At 35.5% G+C, this 17,449-nt stretch overlaps 1 protein-coding gene across 1 annotated transcript; it reads right to left on the bottom strand.

The window, feature by feature from the left end:
• Positions 1-2,892: 2,892 nt before the first annotated feature.
• LOC135072898 (uncharacterized) lies at positions 2,893-16,594 on the bottom strand. The gene is made up of 4 exons (XM_063966924.1): positions 16,524-16,594; positions 11,991-12,138; positions 7,567-7,697; positions 2,893-5,301 (listed from the first exon to the last, which is right to left on the bottom strand). The coding sequence occupies exons 1-4, from the start codon at positions 16,532-16,534 to the stop codon at positions 5,130-5,132; spliced, it is 462 nt and encodes a 153-aa protein (XP_063822994.1). The 5' UTR covers positions 16,535-16,594; the 3' UTR covers positions 2,893-5,129.
• Between the last annotated feature and the right edge of the window lie 855 nt (positions 16,595-17,449).

Here is a 17,449-nt window from a genome sequence, read left to right as displayed (position 1 = left end):
TTTCCATAGTATTTCACATCACATTAGGGTAATAAAAATAGTATTAGGTCAATTAGATTGCTTTTATCGATCATATTGAGAGTCTTACTATCGATTCTATCGATTTAGTAAGTATGTATACCGAATAAATCATAATCGATTATTCGATTGCAATAATCGATTATATTGCTGAAAATAAAGAATTGAATTAAGTAACAATCAAATGATAGTAATGATGGTAATCAATAAAATCGATTAACCGAATTGTTAATCGATAAATCGTTATTTGGCAATATCGATTAATAATCGATCCGTGATCGATTATGCGAAAACACTACAACTTAACTGGTAGAAACCCATTGAAACATGACTGTGTTCATGTCATTTCTCTAAATGGTACCTAGGTATGGTCCTACGCTTATAATGTAGAACATGATTTAAATATACCATTTGTTGGCCCCACTCCTGAACTGTTGGACATAATAATGGATAAATAACTTAATGTATTTAAAATGTAAGTAGATAAGTATATTAATTAATAATATTTTTGATTTGCGCAATAAAGCACCTATTACTATTTCACATTATGTCAATTTCCAAGCAAACCCGGGAGTTTTTGGTAGTTATTTATATGACAATATATTTCTGATATTAAGTCCTAACAAATAATAGTAGTTACATTTCTGTTGGTTTTACGCCCAGATTCCATAGAAAAGTGCCCATCATCCTTTCAAAATATTCTTTAGCATGATAATAATTGATCATTTGTCTCAAGGCTATCTGTTCGTATGTTTTTGTAATTAAAACCATATCGGAGTACTTATTTATATTTTATAAGTATTATATTTGAATAAAGGCATAGACTTACTAATATTTTCTCGAAACAATTTCAAACAATAGTTTAATTACGGCGGTTCGGATTATCTTAAGACAAAGTAGAGTAACTAATTACGGAAAATTGCAAAATACGAGCTTCATTGTAAGAATTTCAGACTTCTAACGTTATCTGCTCGGTTTCAGTTTAACTAGATTAATATTGCAAAGCATTTAAAGGTTACACAGGTTGTTTAAAAATTTTAACTCATTAGATTTTTCTCATATTTGGGAAATGTACTATGTATCATGAGTAGAGTCTTATAAGGATGCCAATGATTTAAATTTTACCTATAGCTATGTGTGTGGAGTTGATCATAGCCTTATAGTCGCAGTCTAGTGGATCGCAGTCTTCATTTATCATCGAGTCGGTCAATATTTTTAATTTTATTTGCATAGATAGAAACCAGATGGAGCTTTATTTCAGTGCTATCCAATCAGTGGTTTGTGTTGCTGGTTTGTCAGTCAGTAAGAGCCAAAGCACACGATGCGTTGCGGCGCCGCACCGCCAAGATTTCGCAGTTTCGCGCGACTCGGAGCCGCACCGCTCGTGTGCCCGCCACAGATATTTTCTGTGATGAAGATTAGGGATGTTGCGGATCCACTTTTTTCCACATCCGCGGATGCGGATGCGGATGCGAATGTCAAAATCAATGCGAATATTCCGCATATGCGGATGCGGATGCGAATATTCGCAACATCCCTAATGAAGATGAAGCGAAACTTCTCCGGTGTCGCACCGCTGCCGCAACGCATCGTGTGCTTTGGCTCTAACGGTTTTAAGAATAAAACAGATTTCGTGGAGTCGTACCGGTTGACGTCAACTAGGTCTCTTCCATGGATTCCTATTAGATCAGGTCTATAGGTACTTAAGCTCTTATTGCTACCAAAATTCCTTCATTATCGTTCTCTTCACGTTAATATCTCTTTGTTCAATCCACCCTTTCATGTGATACGGATCGGGTGCGTTCCAAGAGTTGTGAATCGTATTCTAATTCCATATCCGTACTGCGGAAAGGTTTTAATTAGTCCATGTGGTAAATCGCATTTATGTGAGGTGAAAATATATTTACCTAGAATTATTATTTCACGGATATCCTCGTCTTTTTCTTTAATCTCTTCGAAGAAAATATTTGATAGGCAGTAAATGTTTACGGAAACGTTTCTCAAAAAAATCACAAAACTCCGAGAATTATTCCCAGTTCCCCAAATCTCTTTATTTGATGAACAAAATCCTTAACACCGCTGAATGGATGTGATGTTATGCAGCCATGTTAACGTTGCTTGAAATAAGTCGTAAGGAGTTCCACAGCAAAATATATGCTGTCGTTACAGCCGTTACATCCAAGAAACAGTCGCGGGAAAAAATAAAAACGGTGATTCATAACTTCTTTCGTCCATTACAGCTATGGAGACTTGCGCGGGTGTTTTTTTCAATCAATTTCGATGGCCCACTTTATATTCAAATGGTTATTGAGTGTGGTGAACTTTCGGCTGAGGAATCGATTTGAAAGATAGGACATGGACGTGAATGGAACGGGTAGTGTTTCGTTGCAGAATGAGTTGATGCTGCCCCGATTTGACACGAGGACTCGTGTTTGCCGGAAAAATAAGAACAGGAAAATGTTTTGCGGTGCAGCGATTTACGGGATGGCAAAAGGTTGTTCCGTTTTGTTGAATCACTTTATGATGTATTTGCAATTATTATTTTGTATGGTCTCCATAGGTCGACTTTGATTTATTATTACTATCGAAGCAAAAAGTTTTGTCTTTTGTACCTACCTATGTAATTTATTAGTAGCTTTTATATTAGAATATTAGCTGTGTGTGACTATTTTGTATCGAGGCAGAATTTATAGGACAGTTTTATGACAACTGTATTTTTAAGTCTCCCCAATGGTAGTATGCTATATTACACGTATTATGATCCCTATATTATTCGGTAGGTAGTAAATGATAAATTGCAGATATCACTTTCATTGAAGTAGGTAGGCAAGTATTTCATGATACGGTTCGGTAGAGGTACAATTAAAAAATAAGTAAAGGATTAAACAATTATTTATTTAAGAATTATTTGGGAACATAACATTAGACTAGAATAACTGGCACCATTGTTTTAGGTAACTCTCAAACCGACCCTTTACATAAAAGGCTCATCTCTACTACTAAGTTGTAGGTAAATTTTGTATTAATTATTGTGTTAAGTTGTTAAGTTACCGAAAACAAAAGTGGAATGTCAAAACAAAACTCATTTAACAAGGTTAACAAAATTAAATGTTATTTATTAATAATATTTAAAAAATCACAAACCGTAATCAGTCTCCTTGAGAAGACCTATTGAAATGAAGCAATAATACCAATATTAGAATGAAGAATATTTAACTGCCTGAAAAGAGCTATTGGAGCTATATTAAATTCGCACAAATGAAATTCGCTGAAATGTAGTTTCAATAGTAACATGACGCACCAATGAACGCGTTCACTATAATAGTAAAGTTAGAAATCTAAATTGTAGGCACAAATTAACAACATATTCATTTACACATACATTCTCAGCAACGCTAACTTAATTAGAAGAGAAATCAAATATCAAATCAAGACACTTTATTGTGTTTCTTATTTGTGAAATCTCTACAATTTCGTGCTTGGTATACATTTTAACAAACGGCCCATTTGGGACAAGTATAGACCTTAGAAATAACAAATTTGGTATCATTTTAATACGTAATTTTAGTTACTAAATAACAATTCTCGAACGGTAACATTAAAAATGTATTAAAAATAATATATTATTATGCCACATAAGTCCGGTTTCCACTAAAGCTAAGAAAAGAGGAGAATGTGTTTTGAATAAACGAACTGATTTCATTATTTCCACATCACTTCGCCGCTCAGCATCGGTTAAAAGAACCTGATTGGTTATTCAAAACAAACATCTCTCGTCTCCTCTCCGCTCCGCTATGATGGAAACGGGGCCTCATAAAATAAAAACGTAAAGGATTTGTCACGCTGGATACGATCTGCGGGCTGCGGTCAGGTCAAAGTGAACGCAGCCCGCATCATCATCATCATCATCTCAGCCATAGGACGTCCACTGCTGAGCATAGACCTCGCCCAATGATTTCCACAATGGCCGGTTGGTGGCGGCCTGCATCCAGCGCCTTCCCGCTACTTTTATGAGGCATCGGTCCACCTTGTGGGTGGACGTCCTCCGTCGCGACGTCCGGTCACCAAGCCCCCGATAATAATCCAACCTTGCACGATCTATAAACATACCTACAATCCTACATGTCGTATTGATGCAGCCTGACCTTGCGGCACGAGGAAAGAACGCAAACCGCGCCGATGACAGATTGCCTTTTCACGATCACTGACAGACTGTATTACCCAGACCGCAGACCGTTGCCCTGACCGACAATTATGTTGTTCATATACATAATGCGGACTGCGTTCACTTTGACCGCAGAACGTACCCAGTGTGGCAAATCCTTTAACATCAAAGGAATTATTAGGATTTTTCTAAATAAGCTTGTGTTACGAGTGGGCTCACCACAATAGTCGAGCGGCGGTGGGATTCGAACCCGCGTTCCTCGTATCTCGAGTCGGCCACACCGACCCCTTCACCGTTCGGCTATCGTGGTTATAATTATAAATTATTGCTAAAACTGAATGCTACCTGCTCATACTTTCAGTTATTCTTGTTTTGTTTACATTTAAAGGGTTATTGTTTGTTTGCCTTCGCTTTGCACAAGAAAAAGATAAACAATGAACCTAACCAATCAAATAACATATCTCTAACGTTCGCTTACAATAACAAAAATAGAGAGGCTCTACGTATACATATAAGTAACTGGACATGGAAAATATAAAGTTATGTAATATTAATGTACCTAAATAAATTTCAGCCACAGGACGAAGGAAGGCATATGGTTCAGAGTTCCAAATGAGCAGATAAATGAAAATATTCTTTGTGTATTTAAGTACTTGAAGATATTTTTTTAAACACTCATTTCGTCTTCGATATCTAGATTTATGACCACATAACAAGTGCGTAAGTAACTAGTAAGTTAATTTTTTTTATAGAATATTGCATTAAATATTTACAGAAATATGTCACAGGTAGGTAGAATAAACAAGCGACGTGACGGACATTTAATAAATATTGCAACTAGCAAATGTTATTAAAATGTATCAATTTGATTAAGATTTATGTCAGTCACGTCAATATTTCGATTCTTCTCAACTACTTTTACACTCAAGATTTCAACAAAAACCTATCAGTCTTTCTGATGGAGTAAATAATCGATTAGTTGGAATAGCAGGGAATAGTCAAACGGGCAATACGGGTATTCGTTCCTGCAGTGTCCCGGATTTTGGTGCTTGACACCGTAGTTGTACGCCTGGATGAACACGTCGCGGGATGTCCTGTCGACTTCTTTCGGGTTCAAGCTGGAATAAAAAGACGTTTTAAAAACATTGAAGTAGTATAAAGTAGCTCGATACCTACGACATCCTTATGCACTGGATTTGGTCATGGGTTAGCTTGAGTGAATTTTGGCTTATCATAGAAAGTAACGAGTTAAGTATCACGCACAAGTCCTTCCAAATATTATTGGCATAGAAATGAATTTTACCATACGTAATTGCTAACATGAAAATTTCGTCCCTTAAAAATAACAATAAATGTACAGACATAAAAATGGGTAGGCTGATGTGCTATCGCTTTTACCTAAGAACGAACATAGTGGCATGTTACGTAGTTAAAATAGGTACAATTTGTGCTTATATTATGTTGACTGTATCTACTTCTCCAAAAAACATAGCGTAACAGACCCACAGAGTTTCATTCGCATTACAATATTATTATGGATTGCCTGCAAACTGGTAAAATTATGTAATGCACTAGCTAGGTATGCATACGTAATGCGTCACCAGGGCTCAGAATACAGAATTCTGAGCACCAGGGTAACAAAACTGTGTACATTTCTCCGATGAGAGTGACTAAAAGGACAGATTTTTAATCAGAAATCATCAACTGCCGTATCATAACTACATTAAACATACTCGTAAAAATAAATCCCACCAAAAACATTCTGTAAAAAATTAGCCAAGTCTCGATGGAGCTGCCTGTTTATCTCTAAAAAGTAATGAAATCTAGACAAAGTCGTGCCAAGTCTATGGTTCCTTACTGCGATTTCTTTATTATTATAGTTAATGTTGTGTGACTTGGATGGATTTTGGATTTTAAGTATGTGATTATAGCTTACTAGATGACAAAAATTTCTGCGTTCTGGTCTTATCCAGAGGTTCTCAAATAGAGGCCTGAAAATGCGGCGAAATGGTTCCAGTAAAGGATGGTAGGGCAGTGTTTGCTTCGCGCTCGACTTGGCGGGGGCACTGCCGTGCCCCCAGATCAGTTACCGAGTGATTTTCATGACTCTACACACCAAGCCCGCCGACAGCCGTGGGTTTGGTGTCGACGGCTTTTTTTTTTGACAACTGGTAGGTACTTTCTATTACATTGACAATATTATGTCAAAAGTCAACGACTCATGTTGGCGCGTTGGCGAGTTTGGTGTGTAAACAGCATTATACCTTGGTTCGACAACTACCATTTTATAAGGAGCCCGAACCCACACGAGTGTGTCCTTAATTTGTTTAAGCAATGTTAACGGTTCATCAATCAATCTACCGAACGAGATCTTAACAAAGACAACTGGGTAGAAACGAAGGTTCGAGCGGCCCTTGTCCGGTAATGTGTGGATCGTCCTTAATTAAACCCCTCATAAATCATTGATTACATGATTTTTACATCAAGGCAAGGGCCCTGCTTAACAATTCTGAATTTAATTTTATTCCGAGCAAAGCTTAAAATTAATTGAAGTATTTCCAAAAATTGTGTCACTGGACATCGTAATTAAAAATTAAACATTTAAGATGAAATATTAATGAAGACGAAAAGGAAAATTATTAAATGTGCCAAGGTTGCTTCGAGAAAATCTGTAAAATCAAAATTACAACCATTATCTGAGCATCAATAGGGTTCCTTTAAAACACAGCAGAAACAAAAATCTAAAATCATGAAAGAAGAGCGGCTTTACGAGAAAGTGTGCTAAAAATATTATTTTATTGAAGCCATTGAAGAATAAACTTTAAAGTAAAAATACGTTTTTCAGTTTTTAGAAAAATATTAAAATGACACGATAATTTTATTTTCGCCGACTGTAAAAAATATTTTCTGTCCGTTCATATCCTCGGATTAAACGATGATTACGACTAAATATGATTGATTGAAATGAATGACGGATTCATTACTTTCAATTAACTTTCCATTTTTAATTAGTTATCCAGCAGAATTTTCCGAAGTCAATGTCAGAGGAAAAAAGTATTTTGAAGTAACAATTTCATTACTATAACATGACAGGTAGGAAATTATGATTTTTTTAAATAATATTAAAACCGGTTTTCTTGTTTAACTACCTAAAGTCTAAGGCACAGATATCATGCTAAAGTATATTCTACCTATGTTTCTTTAATTAGGGATTATGTATGTTTTAGACACATATGGTAAAAATATCTACCTATTTTCTCTATGAATAGTTTTTTTTAAACAAGACAAGGCAGGTATTTGACCGCAATTGCACCTGGTGTTAAGTGAGATGGAGTCTAGGATGGTACATAACTGCCCTACATAATGCATAGTACAAGACTTACGTCAGCATATACACAAAGCCGTGTTGCAGTTCGGTGTGTTTGTTGCTCGTGGCTCCCAGCTCGCAGTACAGATACCGAGCGCATTGTATGGGGTCATGGTGCAGAATCATTCGCCATCGCACGTGGGGGCTCTAAAAACAAGAAAAAATCATTTTTACATTTTTATGCATAACAACGCAGGTATTTGACCACAATCGCACCTGATATTAAGTGGGATGCAGTCTAGGATGATATATAATATTATCTGCCCTGTAAGTGCCTATTTCTACTCTCGCCTTGAAAAGGCCCGGATTCGATGCCTGATGCTGTCTTCAGGAAAGACAGCATCAGGCATCGAATTCCAGTCCCTAGCTGTTCGCATTAAAAAAGAGTCATCGAAACGCTTAGTGCGAGCTGGTGGAATGTCAACAATATAGGGATGGTATGGTAAAATTCGATGTAACGTTTGTCGCACTCACGTAGGTAACCCGGGTACGCTAACCTGCGTCTGGTTCCCCGATAATGGAAGGAGGATGGAAGATGAATTATTTCCAAAACAAAAGGCCTATACACACTAAACATTTTTGAACACAACTACATAAGAACCCTACAGCTTGATGCGCTAGTATCTGTACAGTCATAGTTCACGACACTCAAAGTGGTTGATAACGCAACCTTATTCCAATTATGACAAAGACGTAGCGAACTTATTGGCTAGGTACTTTGGATGTCATAAACTATTTGACACTGACTTTACAGCTCTACTCTTTCAGTAGCCGTCTCTCGATAACATTTTGGTTCAATTGGACTACAAAATCATAATGAAATTCAAAATGGCCTGTTAGTATACAAGCCATGGAAGTTTTTAATTGATGCTCACAGCTGAAAATGAAAATACAAGCCTAACTGTAGTTGGTTCAATTTTCAATGTTTAGGGAGCTACTGTATTCTAAAACTTATTATTTATAGATTCACTTATTTTAATGTCTTATTTTTAAACAAGTAGTCGTTGATTTAGAATGCCTACGCAGTTTTGTTTCCTATCGTGACCTATGTATCACGGAAAATAGTTATTTTTAAACTCAGAGAAATTGAGCAATAATATTTTGTTTACTTTTTTTGTTACCGAGTTTTAAAAATTACTTTAATGATCTCGACTAAATTTAGGTCATAGTGGTTTACCGGGCAAAATGTTTTCTTGGAAAAATAATTAGTTTTCTTCCTGTTTCAAGAAAATTGACCTGTACCATAATGATTGGTAATTTTGCTATTAAGATCATTTTCTCAAAAGAATGAAGCTCGGTTGTCAAGGTTTTTGAAAAATGTTATTTAGAGAAGAATTTTGTTACATTTTTATTAAGGCAAAGATTTATTTATGTCGGTGTTTAGCTTTAATATGCCGAAATATAATTGAAATTGTTCAAGCAGGAAAGACAACGAAAATATACTATATATATTATCTCTGTAAATACAATACGCGTAGGATTGTGAATATTATGCTTTATCATACACTTTTCTTAAGTGACATGTGTTGCTTTTGCTTAGAGAATATTCCTTTATTTATAAGATAAAGCATTTATTAGATAACATGGAAGTGATGCAGCGGGTTATTACGAGTATTATGTGGTTAGGTACATACAATCTAATGTGGGAATCAAATTGGAATTGTTTTCTCTTATTGTACGAATAACCAGAAAATAACGATGAAATAAAACACCGAATAGTTTGAAGTGATTGTTATATTTTTGCAGCGCGTTTTAATTGATCAACGTGTACGTTGTTAGAGATAGTTTTTAATTAATTACAGGTAACCCAGCTTACATAGTATCAAGTTAACTGAATAAAAAAAAAAGTTTTTATTATTTTTTGCATAGGAAATTACATATGGTCACTACACTTAAGATTTTAAATTTTCGCGTTCCATTTCTTATTATTTTAGGCACTACACTTCATAAATTGAAAAGAAAATCATCGTTAGGAAAAATATGTAGACAACTTTTAGACGAGTATTATGTGAAGGGGATGAGAGAAGATTCATCTCTATCGTTACACTAACTTAACAATGTCGGAATAAGTAACACAATACAAAAACAAAAGACATAACTGTACAATAACCCAAAGCATGTACAGGCAGCGTCAAATAGTTCGTCACACCCAAAGTGGCCAAAAAGTTGACAACGCAAACTTATTCTAATTGTAACAAAAACGTGTTGCAAACTTATTGGCTAATACTTTGGGTGTCAGGAACTATTTGACGCTGACTGTACATACCTTACATGGAATATTGCTAAGCAGCTGCCATAATACTTACACCCGTATTCACAAACATTACTTTGAGGCCTCATAGTGCGCGTGGACGCACAGGGTCCCAAAAACCTATTCATAGACGATACTTCAGTGGTGACAAGCACTATGTGTCCCTTAGAATGAACGCAAAGCTAAGGTAGCCAGGGAGCTGTATTACGCAACGCATAGTGTCTATTTACGTCAAAATTTTTAGGTTATTCTCGTTTTTGAGGTTTGTTTGCTTTATTTATGGTTGTTTTCGATTAATATCATCTTACAATAAATAAACAGTAGTGAAGACTAATTTGATAATTATATCAATGAGCAAAGTGGAATAAGTACCAGAAAAGTGATACGGGATTCCCAAAATCCCTTTGATTATTACAATTCAAACGAATTTAGTTTAGGTTTTCCAAAGATGGGGTACTTTTCATATAAAAGAAAACTTGAGGATATTAACTGCGAGAGGCCTACCAGTGCCTATGTATCAGCAGGCAAATAAAACATAAAATTATTTATGAAGTTTTATTTTCATCAATTTTCAATGTCTAATTTAAATTAATGTATTTGTAAATCATTAATCTTTTTTTCATGTTCTAACTATCTAACAAATTATTTTCTCTTGCTATCATTTTTTTTTCTCTTTGTAGCCCCAACTCGTGCAAAGCCTGGTCTTGTTGTATATTCAAAGTGGTGCGTTTGATTCTTGTTTCTGTCTTAATCTTAATTCTTGCTAGTACTAATCTTAATTTCTTGCTACCTGAAAAGCAAATTATGAATTTAACTTCTATGAGTATACTCTGCTTAGTTATTCGTCATAAATCTACCTATTATATTTTATAAACATTACTTACTAGTGGGTGTTGAGAACGTTTGATTGATTTCTGAAAAAGTTCTATATTCTTTGGGTCTTTAAATTATTCCAGCAGCTTTTCAGTTGATGTGTGAGCCTTTGTGAAACATAAAATATGGTTGAGGATTGTAAGCCACTGTTAGATTTTCCCAGGCTTGCTTCTTCAACTCGATATTTTAGAGATGATAATAATATGATTGTCTTCAATAATAGGTCGTTCTCTTATTATAGCTACAATCAGCTCTCTTTCGAAAGAAGAAAACGGCAGCTTTTTTGATCTGAAAAATAATGATTTTCACTATTTTTATTTTTATTGTTGATTGAAAATAAACAATGAAATCGAAGTATTCATACTAACCTGAGGTGGAATTGTGTAAAGCAATCGTTATCATTTGACAGTTCATAACGTACGATTATTCTGTCAAACGCTTTGTTTAACTGACTTTATCGTACGTTATGAACTGTCAAATGATTACGATTGCTTTACACAATTCCACCTCTGATAGTTGTAGTCTAATTCATATTTATTAAATTCACAAATCCACAAAATATTATCACATAAAACCGTTGCACCGTTTGAATGACAGGAATGTCAGTTAGCGGAGTGAAGTGCGTAACATAAGCGAACCAATCACAGAGCTCTATTCAACATTCTGATTTTGCATAGTCAAGGGTCGTTTAAGTATTGTTTATGAATTGAAAGGCTTGCCATACGGAACGCATTGAGAAATGTCACATTTCGCATAGCGTTGCTGCTTCACATAGGTAAGTATCGTTTGTGAATACGGGTGTTAGACTGAGTTGCATCAACTTACTCTCACCGTAACTTTAACAATAACCGGAGCTTTTGTATGGAGTTTGACAGATTTTTGACGTTTGTTCAAGTCAAAGTATGATGGTGCAACTCTGCCTTAGTATACACTAGAGTAGTAGAGTAGCCAGTATTTTATAGTTACAGAACAGTAACCGCCTCTGTGGTCTAGTGGTAAGTCCACCTGCTTCAGACGCAGAGGTCCCGGGTTCGATTCCCAGTGGGGGCAGATTTTTCTGTTCGGTTTGGCTGGTGGTAGGGCTTGTTCTAAGTCCGCCTGGCTAGCTAACCACCATCTTACCTAAGTCTGTCGCCATAAAAACAATGTTAACAGCATTGTTGTGTTCCGGCAGTTAGAGGTAAGATAGCCAGTTCCTCCGTGGTTGAAGATTCCGGGTGAAGCTCGCTTCCACCTTCGGCTTGATCGTCACTTACCATCAGGTGAGATACAGGCCAAGATCTTCCTCGTTGTTGATAAAAAAAAAACATACTTACCCAATCGCTGATCGACTCGTTCATAGAGTTGGTGTCCCTTTTGAACAGCATGCGCAAGAGTCTCGGCGCTGTCAGAGCTTGGTAGTCCTTGACCAGCAGGTGGAGGCAGTACAGGACCCCAACCAGAAGTGCCAATAGAATAAGCAGTCTGGAAATGAAAACATATAGGACAGGTTATTTTGAACTGGGATATTTCTCTTTAAATTATTGTTGATAAGTGTCAACAACTCGGTTAGCCGATTGCTGAACTCATCGAGTAAGAAGAGCAGTCGTGTTGGAAAACCTGAGAAAGTTGTAGTAACTATAATAGGTAGGTATAATAAGTAAGTACGTAATAAAATTATGATAACGTTTTTGATGATTAACGTGCCTAATTGATTCATGCATTTTTAACGTCCGCTTTTTAGATAAAAAGCGGAGCGGATTAACGTCATTAACAGATGTTAATGACGTTATTTTGAGTATTAACTGACTTATACATTTTTATTATTAACAGCTTGCTCAGTGCCTATCACAAAACAATAATTTACTTTGTGTTCCACATACAATGCTTTGATCACAGTATATTAATTTAAACTATTTACCAGGTTGCACAGGTTGTGGGCTAATTTTGACCTTATTGGCTTAGTTACTGCAGTTTCTATAGGTAGGTACACATTATTAACGAACTGTGTGTTTCCTGGTAAATACGAGCAATATTATTTCGCGGTAACTGAAGTTTCTACGAGCGGTAATTCTACTATTGTGATTGATCCAATTTATCATTTAATTTGTATAGCTCGGTTTCAAATAAAAATGATGAGAAAAAATTGTAGCATTAATATTTAAACGGGCAACTTATGTTTGCACTGTAGCAGACGAGGCGAAGAAAATTGGCAAGACTTGGAGCGAAATCAAATGCGAAGCTCAAGACCGAACGCAATGGAGGACTGTTGTGGACGCCCTCTGCCCCATCTAGGGTACCTACCTACACAAAGAACCTTAATAATTCTTATCATAAGGCCGACAAACATAGACAATACTTATAAACCTGCTGTCCAAGGGTAATGGTAAGACATAATAACAAGTACCTAATAAATTTTGACCTGTGTGATAGGTTTCTTTGAAACCTACTTCAGATACCAATCTCTCACTTACAAGTGATAGGAACTATTCTAAAGCCCGTATTCACAAACGATGCTTACTTAAGCAAGTGTCGAATAGAGCTCTGTGATTGGTTCATGTGTCACCCTATGCATCCACGCGCACTGTGAGACCTCATAGTAATGTTTGTGAATATGGGCGTAAGACTACTAGCATAAGACCCTTGTATTTAAGTAGGTACGCATGTTTCTTATTTTATGAATAGAGATATAAACAATTATTTATTATTTTAAAAATGCTTCAAAGGATGAAGGTTCTAAGGTATATTTCTATTTTGTCTGACAGTTTATCAATAAAGAAATGTTTCAGATTGTATTACATTTTCAATTTATTTGGCATGAAAGGAATTTTAATAAAAATGGAAACATATAAACAACAAAATTGATTACGTGTAACGAGTTTCAAATCCCAGTCTCTTGATACATAATACTCGTAAATTTCAATCAATGCAATAACACAGTTTACAAACATTCCAGATATTAATAATGCTCGTAATAAACAGTATAATTTGAATCTTAAATCATATAATTTTTGTATTTTATTAAATAGTTATTTTCACGTGTAGCTGCATTTCGACCAAAATTTATTGCTTGAAAACTAAATCATAAGGTACGGAAGACGGCATACAACAGTTACTTAAATTGAGTTACCAATATTACTATCATCATCATTTCAGTCAAAGTACGTCCAATACTTGACAAAGACCTCAATAGGGCATTATGCACTTCCCAAACATTTCTTTACTGTGATGTCCTTTAATCAAAAACTACCTAGCATACCTACCAGTTGTAGTCTATATTATACTAAGATTATAAACAGGAGAGATTTGAATCAAGCTCATCACTGAGGCATCTGATGTACAAGTTCTAATTGGTGCTAAGTATTGTGCAATGATTAACGCTCGTATTCTCAAACAATGCTTGCTTATGTGAAGCAGCAAATCGAACGCACAACATTGAAGCTCTGCAATTGGTTCGTATGTCAACCTGTGCGTCCACGCGCACTGGGCGACCTCACAGTAATGTTTCTGAAAACGGGCGTAAGTATTGTGCAATGATTATTATGACAGTCTAATGCGCAGTTGACTGTACTAAGAATCTTTACAAATTAAATCTATACTTACAGTTTATTCTAAAAACAATTAATGGATGACCCTGCAACTACCGATAGGCCTCGTCATGATCTCTCTAATATCAAATTTGGATCATAGTAAAATATTAGTTTTCAAGATATTTTTTATTTTTAGTTAATATTACGATAGATTTTTAAAGTTATGTAGATTATAATAGTTGCTATTGTAATATTCGTACCTTTCATTGATAAGTACATTACGTAGTTAATTAATACAGTCAATACAGTTAATACAATATCGATTAGCTGACGACTACATCGTAAGCAGGCGATAATTAAACAAGATTGATGGTAATCGGTAATTGATATGAGATTGAAAGCCAAAATGACATAAAGGGAATTACCTAATAATCCTAAAATAATATTATAGATTAACCGCCTCTGTGGTCTAGTGGTAAGACCACCTGCTTACAAATTGGGCAGATTTTACTGTTCGGTTTGGTTGGTGGTAGAGCTTGTTCTACGTCCGCCTGGCTAGCTACCACCATCTTACCTAAGTCTGTCGCCATAACAACAATGTTAACAGCATTGTTATGTTCTGGCAGTTAGAGGATAGATAAGTAGCCAGTTCCTCCGTGGTTGAGGATTCCGGGTGAAGCTCGCTTCCATCTTCGGCTTGATCATCATTTACCATCAGATGAGATACAGGCCAAGAGCTTCCTCGTCATGGATAAAAAAAAAGATGCGAAAGTAAATCTGTTTGTGTGATATTAGAGATTGTTATGGACCCAGGGAAAATCATAGGCTTTTGTTTATCCTGAAACCTATCCTGTTTATTAAACATGCACATTGCACATACACGCGGAATAAAGTACTTATTTGACAATCTGCATCTCACGTGGGTGAAAGCTCAGGCAATAGCTAGAAATATTAATACCTAAGGCTTTCTTCAATCTTCAATCCCAGCTACGGGTTCGAGTCCCAGCAGGGACGAACTTCAGAGTGTCGAAAACAATCGTCGAGTATACGTAGACGTTTGAAGTAGAATTGTGATTCATCATCATCATTTCAGCCATAGGACGTCCACTGCTGAATATAGGCCTCCCCTAATGCTCTCCACGTTGATCGATTGGTAGCAGCGTCGACATCGTAAAGGTAGCAGGGAAGCACTGGACGCAGGCCGCTACCAATCGATCAACGTAGAATTATGATTATGTATAAATATTAAGGATCTTTTTATCAATTTAAATATCACATTGGACGCTAGAGTAGGTTTTTTGCAAGTACACGGAAAAGTTATAAAAGATGAACATGAAAAAAATGAAGAAGATACAACATTATCAATCTTGATAGGCTATCATCTGTACAATCGCCTGCGCAATAAACTACACATGTTCATTGAAAAATCGCACTTATGTCAATTACACAACGTGCCAAATACCTTAGCTTGAAGCGCCGTCAGCTACTTCGTTTGGGGCAGGTACCTAATTAGTGTTTATTGGAACAATTTTAAAGAAAGTAAATTGCAGTAAGAATTATTTGATAATGCGAGTAATTAATACTTGAGAAAGTATATTTATTGGCAAAGAAAACTTACGATTAGCCGCAAACTGTTTTTAACCGACTTCTTCATAAATATCTTTGTCATAATTCAAAGTTTTCATCAGCAACTTATCTAATACACGTTAGTAGATGTATTACCTACAAGTTTTCTAGAAGAAATCACTTTCAGTTATAAGACCACTCACATTATACAGTGCCTAATTATTGTACGTATTCTCGTTATGACGTGAAAATAGCCAATTTTCATCGAAGTGATTAATGAATTAGCATTTAAGTAAGTAAGTACAAACACAATCACTGAATTATTCATAATGTAGTGGAATGTAGCGAAACCTATTATGAAATTAAACTTACATGATTTGATGATCGTGTGTAAATATGTCACTTCTAGCACAGAATAAATAATAGTAGTACCTACTTCTAGGTAATATGAGGGGCTATTTTAAACAATTTTATGAGTTAGATACCTGTTCGAATGCAGTGATAAAATCTCTCAAATAAAAACTACGAGTATGTCACTAATTGAATTAAAAAAATATATGAATTCACTGCAAAAACATTCTTATAACGAACGTCATCAATAAAGTGTTCATTAATCAAATAATTTGAATTCCAAGGCGCAAATACGAGAGATCCGAAATCCAAATACTTACGTTTGGAAATCCTAGTTCCACCATCTACATAACATTATTTACGTTTCACTGCCTCATATTCAGAGAACTAATTAATTTCTAATAAATATGTATGTTGACTCACCTAACCCCCATTTGAACCGCGAATTATTATAAAATTCACACACAACCCGCACGCTGCGCGAGGGAACTAAATTCGAAATTAGCGGTTTTCTGCAGTACATTTCCTTGCATTGCTTTGGCTATAAACCGGTGGAATCAAGGAGACTGACTGTTGCTTTCCGGTTGTACTGTAAAGGGTATTACTCTAATTGGAGCAGTTGTAAGCCGTTCGTGGTCGAGGAAAGTGGTCTTGGAACCGGGTTTGTTGTTTATTTCCTCTTAAGATTAAGGATGTAGAGTTCAGTACTATCTCGACTGTATCTTGGTAATTGTTTTGCGCTGTATTAAGACGGTTATGTAACATCTAGGTTTTGTGACATATTTTTCTGAATTTTGTGCTGCGATGAGTCATGTTATTACTAGAATTGAGGTATTATTCCAATTCTAAAGTAATATTGTATTACATTTTAATGCATTTTTACGATATGTAGAGACATCATGCTTCATTATTAACTTTCCATTTGCTATTTTTGTAACTTTCTGAAAAAATAATATAAATAAATTTCTGCACGCTACTTATGAAAACAACAAGCACAAGAATGCCGTTTACATTAAATTGACAAAAATTAAAAATAAATCTTGTTTATGACTCGAATGTTAAAAAATCTAAAATATTTTAAGAATTTGAGACTGCAAAAAGTTGGTTAATAAAACAAAGTAAGACGGCAAAAAAGTACCACCTGTCTTTTCATTTCCAAGAACCCTTCAAATAATAACGTACCTACCATGATACCGAGAAAAAACTTCAAAGGCTTAACAAGTTCAAATATTTCGTGCTCTTTGTTTCCTTCAATCCACTCAACTGAAAGCAAAAAAAGAACATTCGGCAACAGAAGAGTTTCCAGACCCAATAATGAAAAAGCCAATATCGACCCTAAACATTTTCAC

Source organism: Ostrinia nubilalis, chromosome 6 (assembly GCF_963855985.1).
Source record: "Ostrinia nubilalis chromosome 6, ilOstNubi1.1, whole genome shotgun sequence".
Taxonomy (NCBI): domain Eukaryota; kingdom Metazoa; phylum Arthropoda; class Insecta; order Lepidoptera; family Crambidae; genus Ostrinia; species Ostrinia nubilalis.
Note: the sequence above shows the minus strand (reverse complement) of the source record. Positions and strands in the feature narration are given on the sequence as shown.

Coding starts and splice junctions, on each gene's coding strand:
- LOC135072898 (XM_063966924.1), bottom strand. Junction 7,698..11,990: donor ACGAGTCGATCAGCGATTGG/GTAAGTATGTTT, acceptor TCTTGTTTTTAG/AGCCCCCACGTGCGATGGCG. Junction 5,302..7,566: donor GGCTTTGTGTATATGCTGAC/GTAAGTCTTGTA, acceptor TTTTTATTCCAG/CTTGAACCCGAAAGAAGTCG.